Here is a 13,342-nt window from a genome sequence, read left to right on the forward strand (position 1 = left end):
GTGTGCATCCAATGAAAGATACAACTACCGGTGAAGACTTCTTTAACGCTGTTGAAGAGTGTTTAGTTAAAGTAAATTTACCTTGGAACAAAATAGTAAGCATCACTACGGATGGCTGTCCTAGTTTAACAGGGAAAAATGTGGGCTTACTAAAACGAATCAGCGACAAAGTAAAACAGTTGCAGCCAGAACAAGACATATTATTTTTACACTGCATTATTCATCAAGAAGTGTTATGTAGAAAAGTTTTAAAATTGAATCACGTCGTTACTGTTGTGACAAAAGTTGTAAATTTTATCCAGGAACGTGCCTTAAATCATCGACAGTTTGTTGAATTTTTGAAAGAAATTGAAAGTGACTTTTACGAAATTCCTTACTACACTGAGGTGAGATGGCTTAGCATCGGTAAAGTTTTGGACAGATTTCAATATTTGCTTGATGAAATAGTATCCTTCTTGTCGATAAAAGAAAAACTACATGATTTTCCTGAATTGCAAAATGAGGCATGGCTAAACGATTTGTCGTTTTCTGTAGATATTGTAAAATATTTAAATGAACTTAATGTAAATTTACAAGGGAAAAACCAGTTCGCTTTCAATATGCACTCAAATGTCAAAGCATTTATGATAAAACTAAACTTATTTGCTGAGAACTTTAATAAAAAAATATTAAACCACTTCCCATCATTACAAACACGACGAGAATTATTGAAAAATTCTGATTTTCTTAAATATAGTTCAGTAACACAAGACCTGCATACTGAATTCCAAAGAAGATTTCAAGATTTCAAAGCTATTGAAAAACCTTTGTCATTAATTAGTCAACCTTTCAATTTCGATGTGCAAGAAGCTCCTGTTGAAATTCAGCTAGAATTAATTGACTTACAGGCAAATAATTTATTAAAAGAAAATGTTCAATCAAACGAATTGAGTGCTTTCTACGGTGCTTTGAATACAGAACATTTTAAACATTTTTTAAACTATGTTCAAAAATACCTAGTTTTATTTGGTTCGACATATATTTGTGAAAGAACTTTTTCGTTGATGGTTTCCACGAAAAATAAATATCGATCACAAATTACTGACGAAAATCTACACTCGGTATTAAGGATTGCTACAAGTGATTTGGATCCCAATTTTGAAGAAATAATATCACATGAACATTCGCGATTTCACGTTTCGCATTAACTATTATAGAAGTTATACTTATAATGAGTATTCTATTAATTTTAACGTTTAATGTTTGTCTTTTTTTTTTATAATTTTATTTAATATTAGGTATATTTACAAAATATGTATCAATATAAATTAATTTGTATCGTTAAAATATAAATAAATAAGAAAATAAAATCTTTCAATAACTGATTTATTTAATTACCATTAATTTATTACTATTCTTCTAACGCCGACTCCACTAATGAAGGTTGGCTAAAACACCATTGCAAATTCGTCTCTATTTTCTGCTTTTCTTAAAAGCGTCTGTGTGTTTAACCCGGTCCAGTCTCAAATGTTTTCAGTCAGAATATTTGTCGTCTACCAGGACCCCTTTTTCCTTCGAACAACTCGTACATATCATTTCTGAGCATGTGCCGTAAATATGCTGTCTGTCTCCTTTTAATGGAGGTCAAAAGTTCTCTGTCTCTTTCCATTTCGTGCAACATCATTTTGTTCGTATATGATCGGTCCATGGTATTTTCTAAATTCTCCCAAAAAGCCACATCTCAAAAGCTTCCGGCTTTCTCATTAAGTCAACATTAACAATCCAAGCTTCGGCACCATAAAAAAGAATAGAGTGGATATACAACATTTTATCAACTAATATCAGATTTGCAGATTGAGTCTTTGGTGACTCAGAAATGTCCTCATCTTCAAAAAGTCTACCCTCAATTGCTCTACTCTTGATCGAATTTATGATTTCGAATTTAAATCTTCCGTAATCCAGACTCCTAAGTAAGTATTTCATTTTGTCCACTTGCTCAATATCTTCATTTTTTATCTGGTTCTTTTTCTGGATCTTCTTATGATTTAATATAATGACCATTTTTTTTTCAATTACGTGACATATTTTACTGGGCACAAGTTTTTCGCATGTATTCCCAAGTAGGACAATTTATTATTACCATTTTCTAATTACTAACAGTCAAATTTCTTTGTCCAAATGCTTTAAAATAATACTTATAGTATTTATTTCTTGGGCAGGGAATAAACTACACCAAAAAAATTCGCGTGGGCACAGCGTACATATCCGGTATAGTCCTCCGGCCCGAGAGACATTTTGAAACTTTCATTTTGGCCCGCGCTTAAAAGTAATTGCCCACCCCTGATCTAAGCGGTTTTTTAAAATTTATGGGTTTTGCAATATTTTACCGTCAGCGAACGGACTAATAGTAGAGGATCCGATATAAGGCCGATCTGCATCGATCTATTTAATGGATAACGTGTGCGTGAAGTAACAATGTATTTTAAACGGGATTTACTTTTTCGCACTGTTTTTGACACACTTTCATATAATCAAATATCCTTAACTTTCGCGTTGTCATGGTGATGACATAATGAGCAATAAATTACAAAAAAAAAATTTGACAGTTTTGTGGTTTGAAAGAAATTAGAATGTTTAAATAATTTCTAAAAATTGTAGAATAGGAATGAATTCCAGTGATGAAGAGTTACAGTTTTTTTATTTGTTTATCGTAGATAAAATATTGTATGAAACTGTGCGTGAAGTACTTTTTGCGAACTTAAGCGATGTATAGCACTCGCTCCGTTGTCGCTTGTGCTCTAAACATCACGTGCATTCGTAAAAAGCATACTTCACGAACTGTTTCATAAATAACTATTTTCATATATTAAAAAAAATGTTTCGACCCGGGTAGATATTATTCCAGATTTTCAGATTTCAGCACAGTGTTAGATGGTTGGGGCATATATGGAGAGCAGGTAGCGTAACAACTATAAACTCAATTTTACAATGGAAACCCGGAGTTAGAAGGAGACGCGGAGGAACTAGAATAAATGGTTACAGGAAGTAAAGGAAAATTTATATAGGGCAGGAATTAGAGACTAGCAGAAAAAGACAGAGGATAGAAAGAACTGGAGAAGCACAGTCAATAGTATCGAGTAGCAGACTGGGACTAATCTGCTCTAAAAAGATGGATCTAGATAGCTTTTTAGCAGCTCAACCCCACCTGGTGTATTTAGCCATTTAATTTTCTTATTACACATTATTATTGGTACATCAAAAATTAAAAGGACGGTGCCTGTAATAAAATCTAAAATTCAAAATTTAATCAAGAAAAATAATAAATATTAAAATTTCCTATAAGTTCAAATTTATTTATTAAAATTTTTGATATAATTTTCATAAATAAATTACTTACTAATAACACTTTTTTAATTAATTCCAAAAAATCCATTTTGCAGCAATAATAAAATATTAGTATTTGTAAAATAAATATCAATCATATCATAAATACTACAGGTTTACAAAAAAAAACTAAATTTCGGACTATTTGACGAAACCATGTTACAAGGGGGTTTTTGGGGTGGCTGATCACGAATCCGGGGTCCGCTCACCTCTTTCACGCCAGGTAAAGGTCATTTCAAGGTCAAATCAAGATAAATCGACAGTCGCTCTGAGAAAGTATATTAGGGCGTTTTTGGTGTCGCTGATGACGAATCATTAGTCCGCTGACCTCTATCACGTCTAGTTCAAGGTCAAATCAACATAAATCGACACAATCGCTCTGAAAATATAGGGGTTTTGGAGTCACTGATCATGAAAACTGCGGTCCGTTGAGCTCTACCACGTAAGGTAATGGTCATTTCAAGGCCAAATCAGGACAAGTCCACAAAACTGATTTGACCTTGAAATGACCTTTACCTGTCGCGGTTGAGCTCAACGGACCCCAGTTTTGTGATCAGCGACCCCAAAAACCCCCTAATATACTTTTTCAGAGCGATCGTGTCCATTTATCTTGATTTGACCTCGAAATGACCTTGAGCTAGACGTGATAGAGGTCAGCGGACACAAATTCGTCATCAGCGACCACAAAAACCCCCTAATATACTTTTTCAGAGCGACTGTCGGTTTATCTTGATTTGACCTTGAGATTACCATTACCTGACGTGATAGAGGTCAGCGGACCACGGATTCGTGACCAGCGACCCCAAAAACCCCCTAGTCATATGGTTTCGTCAAATATTCCGAAATGTATTTTTTTTGTAAACCTGTTTAATCAAAAGAATATCAATCTTTTAATTTAAATAGACAACTTTAAAACATAGAACTGCATTCACAACTGTATTCACAGTAAAAGTTTCAAAAGATCACACATTACGCTTAAAGTAAGAGGTAAATCAGCAGACGAGTCGTTGTGACTTCCAAAATATGACAACACCGCTGGAAGTGACAACGCACTTTGAACTACCCTATATATGGAAGCCATAACGTATGCTGTACGCTTCGGTATATACGTATATATATACAAAATTTATTTTGGTAAATCCTTTCCCCTCAATAGGTAGACCCATTTTATAAGCCCCCCTTTTACCAAATACACAATTTTTAAAAAATAATTCCTAGTAGAAAAGGTGGAAGTCGGACAGCCTCTTCTGTATACCGGAAGTCACAACTTAACGTGCATCAATATATATATATATATATATATATATATATATATATATATATATATATATATATCCTCTTAACATTGCGGACTCGGTATTAAGGTTTTGACCATACACAACGGACTCGAGCGATTTACGGCCTCAATATACGGAGTCCGTAATTTTTTTCATGTATTTCTTTTAACTGGTTGTCATTTTCTACCAAAGTTTTGTTGAATGAGAAACTAGAGACCTCTACCTACCAAACAAAAATGTTACAAATCTTGTTGGTGTCTTAGAATTCCTGTAAATCTTAAAACAAAATGAGTCCGTAACGTCGCTTATAGTTCAGCCATTTGCCGTTGGAGGTCGCTTTTATGTGTATATTCAATGTGTATATCCTTCATGTGTTAAACTGTCATACGACATTATGGCCTCGACTTAGCTGGCAACACTGTTGCTCGAATATTGAATCATTCTATCCCGCATATTTTACAATCGTCTTGCTTACAGGTGATTTACTGGTATTGTTCATTTTTATGTGTTAGAAAATGTATTGAATTGCATTAGGTATATTTTATTTTATTTATTTGTTTCACAGAAATTTTCCACAATTCTTTAAATTTTCATTAACACATGTATTAAGGTAGGTATGTATATATGTTTGTAATTCAGAATATAACTATCGCTGTTACATAAATAAAAATAAATATTGTTTTCGCCCATTCTAAAAAAATGTGAAAACATTGAATTTATGCATGTCTGTCTGTCCGTCTATAAACACAACTTCTTCCCGTCATTAGACCAGATAGAAGGATAATAAATGAGGCTAAATGCAATGTTGAATGAAAGCTTATAACCTAAGGATGGTATTAATCAATCAATCAGCCAATCGCGTTCACTGCTGGACGTAGGCCTCCCTCAGTTCTTTACAGTATTCTCTACACTGGGCCTCTTGTAGCCAGTTTCCTGCAATGTCGTCGGTCCATCTAGTCGGTGGTCGTCCTCGGCTTCTTTTATAGTTTCTGTGCCTCCATTCCATGATTCGTTGTGTCCACCGTCCATCTTGTGTTCTAGCTAAGTGCCCTGCCCAGTTCCACTTAAGCGTCGTATCGTTTTCGATGACGTCTTGAACTCCTGATCTTTGTCTGATTTGTTGGTTTGTTATGTGGTCTCGAAGGCTCACGTTCAACATTGCACGTTCCATGGCTCGTTGTGTGACTCTGATGTTATTTGCTGATTTTTGCGTCAGTGCTAAAGTCTCTGCTTCATAAGTTTGTACTGGCAAAACACATTGGTTATAAACCTTTCGCTTAATACACCTAGGAATTGAGCTTTTTAGAATATGGCTTACTTTGCAAAATGATGCCCATGTAAGGCCTAATCGCCTTTGTGTGGATAGTATTAAATGTGGTAAATTTGCCCTTGCACTTCCGGTTTTATAGTTACAACCGGAAGTACTGTTATAAAGTCACCGAAATAGTCCACGCGATATATTATTCGACGCACCTTAGCAAGATGAGAACAAATTAATATATACTTCCGGTTTCATGCCTGTCCGTCCGTCAGTCTGTCTGTCGGCGAATATAACTCCTCCGTTATTAAAATAAATAGTGACAAATGAGGTGTCGAATGGGAATTTCTAACCCAAAAATTTTATTAGAGGTATATTAGAAATTTGATTTCCGACTTCCGGTTTTACAGTTGAAACCGGAAATATTGTTTTAAAATCGCTGAAATAGTACAAGCGAAATATTAGTTGACAGGCCTTAGCAAGACGAAAACTAATATATACTTCCGGTTTCATGCATGTTTGTCCGTCCATAAACACAACTTCTTCGTCATTATACTAGGTAGAATGACAAATGAGGTGTCAAAAGAAAGTTTATAACCAAGGAAGGTACTAAAGGGGGTAGAAATTTGACCAAGGATTTCTGGTTTTAGAAATGAAACCGAAAATACTGCTTTAACATCGTCAGAATAGTACAAGCGATATATTATTCGACGCGCCTTAGTAAGACGAGAACAAATATATATTTCCGGTTTCGTGACTGTCTGTCCGCGAATATAACTCTTCCGTTATTAATACCGATAGAATGACAAATGAGATATCGAATGAAAGCTTGTAACCCAAGGGTGGTATTAAAGATGAGAAATTTGACGCCCGACTTTCGGATTTAGAGTTGCAAGCGGAAGTACCATTTTAAAGTCACCTAAATAGTATAAGCGATATATTATTCGGCGTGCCTTAGCAAGATGAAAACAAATGTATATTTTTGATTCTTACATCATTTCCGATTAAATAATTCTAACCGGAAAGTGCCATATTATAGTTGCAGAAATAGTACATTGTGACATAGCAATCGAAGCTTATTGAAAAGTCGAGCATGAATTTTTAGTTCAGGTTTGGAAGTCATTTCAGGTTAAACAGTTATGACCGAAAGTTTAGTAAAAATTACTCAAAATTAGTGAAATCGTATATCAATCGACGGACGCAAAGTTACACGAATAGTTCAAATATCGACTTCCGGTTCTACTTTCGGTCACTTTGGATGAAAACCTAGGATTTACGAATTCCAATTACTTGTTTTGAATAGTAAGAAGAATAATCGCAAACACTATTGGACAGATAAATGAGTAATGAGATTAGACACATATGCAGAATAAACAACATCAAAGAATGAGTGCAAAAAAGAAGAAGAGAATGGAATAGGCTTACCAGTAAAATGTAAGAAGACAGAATAGTTAGAATAATACGGGATAAATAGCATTTCAAAAAGAAGCACATATCTACAACGAAAGAGACGAGATGATAATATTTCATTTGAGTAGGAGGCACAGCCGAAGAAAAACAGGCATTTTGCCTATTAGGTAAATGACGGATTTGCTTGAAAATATGGATTTAGGTTCCTTTTCCCCTTTACTTCAGTTTTGGACGTGAGCCCAGGGTTGCTTTTACTTGAAGGGTGAAAGCCACCCCTTCTCAAAAATGGATAAACTGACTAATTCTAAGCAACTTTTGTTTTATTGGATCTTTTCACGTTTAAGATAATACTTTTTGGGTTATTTGCGAGTGAAACTGTCCATGTTTCAACAAAAAAAAAAAAACACAAATTTATAGACGGTTTTTCACAAATAACTCAAAAAGTAAGTATTTTATCCAAAAAAATATTCTTAGCAAAAATGTAGCTTATAAAAACATGAAAAAATAGAATATGAATTAAGTCTGTAAACCCCGTAGAAGCAGAGTTATGAAAAGTAGGTTCTTAGTCGTCAAATTCCAAATTGAACATGTCAACGTTAAATAACCAAAAAATTAAAGACTTTTCAGGGAAAACTCATCAAATTTTTTTAAAAGTGTTTAATAAAAGCTTTGTTTTTGATTTTTATAACAGTTTTTAGCACCAAAATTAAGCAAGTGACGCGACGCTCAAAATAAAGTTGTTCCCTTTTAGTGGAGTCACTGAAGGTGGATATGAGCTATTACCTCCGATTTCGTTGAACCTCCATCGATTTGTATGAAAATTTGTGAGTAGTTAGAGGATATCTCAAGGAACAAAGGTGACATGGTGCCAACTTGCGCTTTTACCCTGGGGTGGATGTCACCCCTTCTCGGGGGTGAAAATTATTTTATTCAAAATAACCCCATAATTCGATAGAGGAACAAATTCTAAGCAACATTTGTTATATAAAGTTATTAAAATAAATGTAAACTTTTTGAGTTATTAAAGATCATTGATTTTAATTTTTCTTGAGAAAAATACATGTTTTTAACCGATTTTTCATCAATAGCTCAAAAACTATAAGATTTTACAAAAAAGTTATTATTACCAATATTGAAGCTAATAAAAAACGGAATAAACTCCTTACTAGAAAAACCTTTTAGTGTTAACTAAAAGTGAGTTATAGGTGATTGAATGTATATTTTTTTCGGCGAGTAAAAAATCTAAGTGTTCAAGCTGAAATAACGGAAAAATGATGCATTTTATAACATAAACTTATTAAACATTTGTCAAAGTACTTAAAAATATCTATCAAATGAGCCCCGAACATGTTGATGGCATTCAAATTTATGCTCCAAAATTTTTTCAAAATTTATCTTTTAAAAATGTTTCCAAAAAATGTTATGTTTTTTGAATACCTCCGTCCACTTTTACGATATCATGTTCACCTAAAAACCGTTTGAAAGTTAGTTTGAAGGGCTATTTCACCACGTAAAACTTAATCTTTTATACCTCTTACTTTTTTAAAAATAAAAGGTTAATTCAAGATTTAAACGTTTCTATCTCGGCTATTTTTTACCCTATAGAAATAGTAAAATATTTGACAGAAAAAACTAAAATTTGGTTCTATATAATTTTTTACGTATTTTGATTATTTTTGGAGTTATTATCAAAAGAATATGAAAATTACAATAATTTGAAAAATTATGATTTTTTTAAATTATATCTTTTTTTCAAAAATATGCATTCTAAACCGGTCAAAATTATTGAAATCATTACTTATGCTAATATAAAGAAGTTCTTGTAAGGATTATTATAAATTTTAACTTTTGTGGAAATGGAATTTTTTTTTTAAATTCCAAGGGGTTCTCTTATTTTCATAATAACTTGCTTAATTTTGACGCTATTAACTTATTCTTAAGCTCATTTGATAGGTATTGCGAAGTACTTTGACAAATATTTAGCAGGTATATTTTATACATTGCATCGTTTTCCCGTTATTTAAGCTTGAATACTTAGATTTGACTACTCGTCGAAACATGTATGATCTTTAAGTTTCACCCACCGGTTCAAAGTGCTTATTTTTGAAAAGAAAGTGGTTACTGATAAAATAAAAAAACAAACTTCGAAATGTTGAAAAAAAAAATGCTTTTTTTAAAAATTATATTAAAAAGTGTTAGTCATAAGAAAGGAAAAATTTAGAAAAGTAAATAAAAGTTTTGAGTTTTCTGCATATTTTCCCAAAAAGTGCTTCATTTTTTGGTTATTTCACGTTGAAATACTCGATTTGTAATTTGAGTCTACAGACTTCATGAATGTACCGTTTTCTATTTTTTATAAGCTATATATTTGCTAATATTATTTTTTTTACAAATTATTTAGTTGTTGAGTTATTTACGAAAAACCGTCTAAAATCGTGGTTCTTTTCGTTGAAAAATTAACATTTTCACTCACAAATAACTGAAAAGTATTAACTTAGAGCAAAAATTATATAGCACAAGAGTTGCTTAAAATTTGCTAATTTATCCATTTCCGTACATTTTTTGAACGTACGTTTTTTCGCCTACAAGATTTCAACTCCCAAGTAAAAGCAACCAATGGCACAAGTTCAGAAGTAAAGTTGAGTACTTATAAGAGGAACCTATATCCAAATTTTTGTGAAATTTTATCGCCGTATTTCACGTTAATTCATCGCCGTATTTCATTTTACTGACCTATATACAGGTTGTCCCGAAAAGATTGGTCATAAATTATACCACACATTCTGGAGTCAAAAATAGTTCGATTAAACCTAACTTACCTTAGTACAAATGTGCTCATAAAAAGTTACAGCCCTTTGAAGTTACAAAATGAAAATCGATTTTTTTCAATATATCGAAAACTATTAAAGATTTTTTATTGAAAGTGGACATGTATCATTCTTATGGCAGGATCATCTTAAAACAAAATTATAGTGAGATTTGTCCACCCCATAAAAATTTTATGGGGGTTTTGATCCCTTAAACGGCCCCCCAAACTTTTGTGTACGTTCCAATTAATTCATTATTAGTTAAACACAACGTTTTTAAAACGTTTTTTGCCTCTTAGTATTTTTTCGATAAGCGAGTTTTTATCGAGATGCGGCTTCTTTTTAATGTATTTACATAAGTATTTTATGGGAGTTTTGTACCTTTAAACCCCCCAAATGTTTGTGTACGTTCCAATTAAACTATTATTGTGGTACCATTAGTTAAACACAGTGTTTTTAAAACTTTTTTGCCCTTAGTCTTTTTTTGATAAGTCACCTTTTATCGAGATGTGGCTTCTTTTTTTAAAATATACCTAAAAATGTAAATTATAAATAGGTTATTAACAAATTTTCAGATTATTAACAGGTCTCTATAATCGTACTTAGACATATACAAATATGTGGTGGATTCGATAAATATTCAAAATATCTCGATAAACACTGGATTATCAAAAAAGTCTTAAAAACAAAAATTTTTTAAAAACAGTGTGTTTAACTAATGGTGCCACACTAATAATTGGAACGTACACAAAAGTTTGGGGGGTTTAGGGGAACAAACATAAAATTTTTATGGGGTACACAAATTTTACTATATTTTTTATTTAAGATGCTGCTGCCATAAGAATGCCAGATGTCCATTTTCAATGAAAAATCTCTAAGAGTTTTCGATATATGAAAAAAAATTTATTTTCATTTTGTAACTTCAAAGGGCTGTTACTTTTTTTGTGTGCTTTATTTATATAGGTAAGTGAAGTTCAATCAACCTATTTTTGACCCCAGAATCTGTGGTATAATTTATGACCAATCTTTTTGGGACACCCTGTATAAAAAATAAATTTAATAAAAATTCAAGAAATTTGCTTTCTAGGTGTATATTAACTACGAATCTAATTATATTCTATATTACCTAATTATCGAATATAAAGTTAGATTCTATATATTTATGTATTATCGTTGAGAAATTAAACGAATGAACAACGTGAAATATTAAAAAAGTATTACATTGACCCAACCAAAATTATTATATTTCTTTCAATACATATTATCGTGTTCAGATTATTTTTAGAAGTCATTAAAATATTTTACCAGTAAAGTTATAAGCGTTTGTTTAAAAATACAGACTATTAAATTATTATACTTTTGTCGATTTTAAAACCATATGTTCCGATTTCATGTATCCCATTACTTAAACAATCGCGAAATAGGAAATAACTTCGTTGAAATCACAAAGGGGAAACCCCAAATTATCTAAATACGCAGTGAGCGAATTGACAACACTGTTTGAGTCTATAATGTTGTGTATATGAGGCCGCAACACCACAATACTGTTTAAAATTATACTCATGAGGCTGCAAAAGTAAGAAATCGTAATGAGTTTATAATGATAACGGAACCAAAAAGACAAGTATATATTAATTTTCATCTTATCAAAATAGAAATTTGGGCATTAAGAATGTTTTGTCACTAGATTCAATATATTCGATTATTAAAATATTATATACACCTCTAAATAGGAGAGGCTGTACGGTTGCGGTATGGATTGAGTCCTTAAGAATAGTAGGATGTAAATATATATATATATATATATATATATATATATATATATATATATATATATATATATATATATTATATATAAAATTAACAAATTTATATAATTTAACAGTCACAACATATTAATAATCATATATATATATATATATATATATAAAGAAGTTTGGTATTATTGACTGACAATATGTAGACTTTAGTTTTTTATTGAGGTTGCAGTCATTTATTTCTAAGGGGCAGGGTAAGAGAAACTCTGTGTTATAATCAAGCTTTCGCAAAATTTATTTCTTGATTATAACACAGAGTTTCTCTTACCCTGCTCCTTAGAAATAAATGACTGCAACCTCAATAAAAAACTAAAGTCTATATATATATATATATATATATATATATATATATATATATATATATATATATTTTTTCAATATTATTAATGTTGCTTTTAGGATTGAAAAACTTCATCTTTCATTCATTTTTCTTTAGGAATGAAATTACAACATTAAAGAAAATTACTTCGGAAATCGAAAAGTCCTATTTGGACGCGAGATGCGACTACCCTGTGATCTAGATCTAGAGTTTGGATGTCGACCTGGAGAAGATGTAGCTGGTGAAGATCACGTGAATGAAATGCGAAGAAGAACGGACGATATGTATGAGTTGGTCCGTTCCCATCTTCAGATCGCTAGTGACCGAATGAAGAAACGGTACGATGCTCAAACCTAAAAGAGATGTTTTAAGAAGAACGACAAAGTCTAGTTCTACAATTCAAAGCAGCGAAATTGTTGTTCTCCCAAGTATCAGCAGTTCTGGGTAGGTCCGCACCTTATTTTGGAGCAAATTAACGATGTCATAATAGGTTTTCGAAATCGGGCTATGTTCTCTTTCGATGGGTAGCCATTCAAAGGAGACCACGATATAGATGGAGTAGTGAAAGTTAACACAAGTTCAAGAAGTACCTGACCTCACGTTTGAGGTATTTATGGGGCATATGGATGTACCGGTAAAACAAGACATGGTGTTACCACTAGCAATATCTACTCGCACTTTCAGATCACTACTCTGGCCCATACCATCCCGGCCAGTATTAAACGGTTGGCACCCGTCTTTCGAAGGAAGTTTGGTCGAGTTTCAGAACTTCAATGCCAACTGCACGCTAACGGTAAAGCTTTGAAACTCCAAGATGCATTACGTTATTTTTTCTATTGGTAATAAAAAAAAACACTGCCCATGACCAACCTACCTACCAAGATGTGTAGGAAGCATTACTTCAGTTGAGGGAGCACGTGCTGGAGTCGCAACGTGCAAAAATTTAGCTATGCCAAAGCTAGAATGCCACAAATTGGATTGGAGGATTGTCCGAAATATAGTGGAGGAAATCTTTAAAGACACCGGAGTTCAGTTAGTAGTCTATTGCAATCCGCATGGTAACTAGTGCAGATCGAAAATTGTGAGGTAAA

General features: G+C 32.4%; 1 protein-coding gene across 3 annotated transcripts in view; it reads left to right on the plus strand.

Moving 5' to 3' along the window:
- Nucleotides 1-13,342, plus strand: part of LOC126884366 (histone-lysine N-methyltransferase SMYD3) — a 435,662-nt gene that overhangs the window by 57,353 nt on the left and 364,967 nt on the right. The window contains exon 1 of one of the 3 annotated variants that reach the window (XM_050650297.1): nucleotides 12,489-12,695. The exons of the other annotated variants lie outside the window; for them this stretch is intronic. Within the exon in view, the coding sequence (XP_050506254.1) occupies nucleotides 12,595-12,695 (101 nt within the window). The 5' untranslated portion in view covers nucleotides 12,489-12,594. Of the gene's footprint in view, nucleotides 1-12,488; nucleotides 12,696-13,342 lie in introns of those variants that run through there. 3 annotated transcript variants of the gene reach the window in all.

This window comes from Diabrotica virgifera, chromosome 5 (genome assembly GCF_917563875.1).
Source record: "Diabrotica virgifera virgifera chromosome 5, PGI_DIABVI_V3a".
Lineage (NCBI taxonomy): Eukaryota > Metazoa > Arthropoda > Insecta > Coleoptera > Chrysomelidae > Diabrotica > Diabrotica virgifera.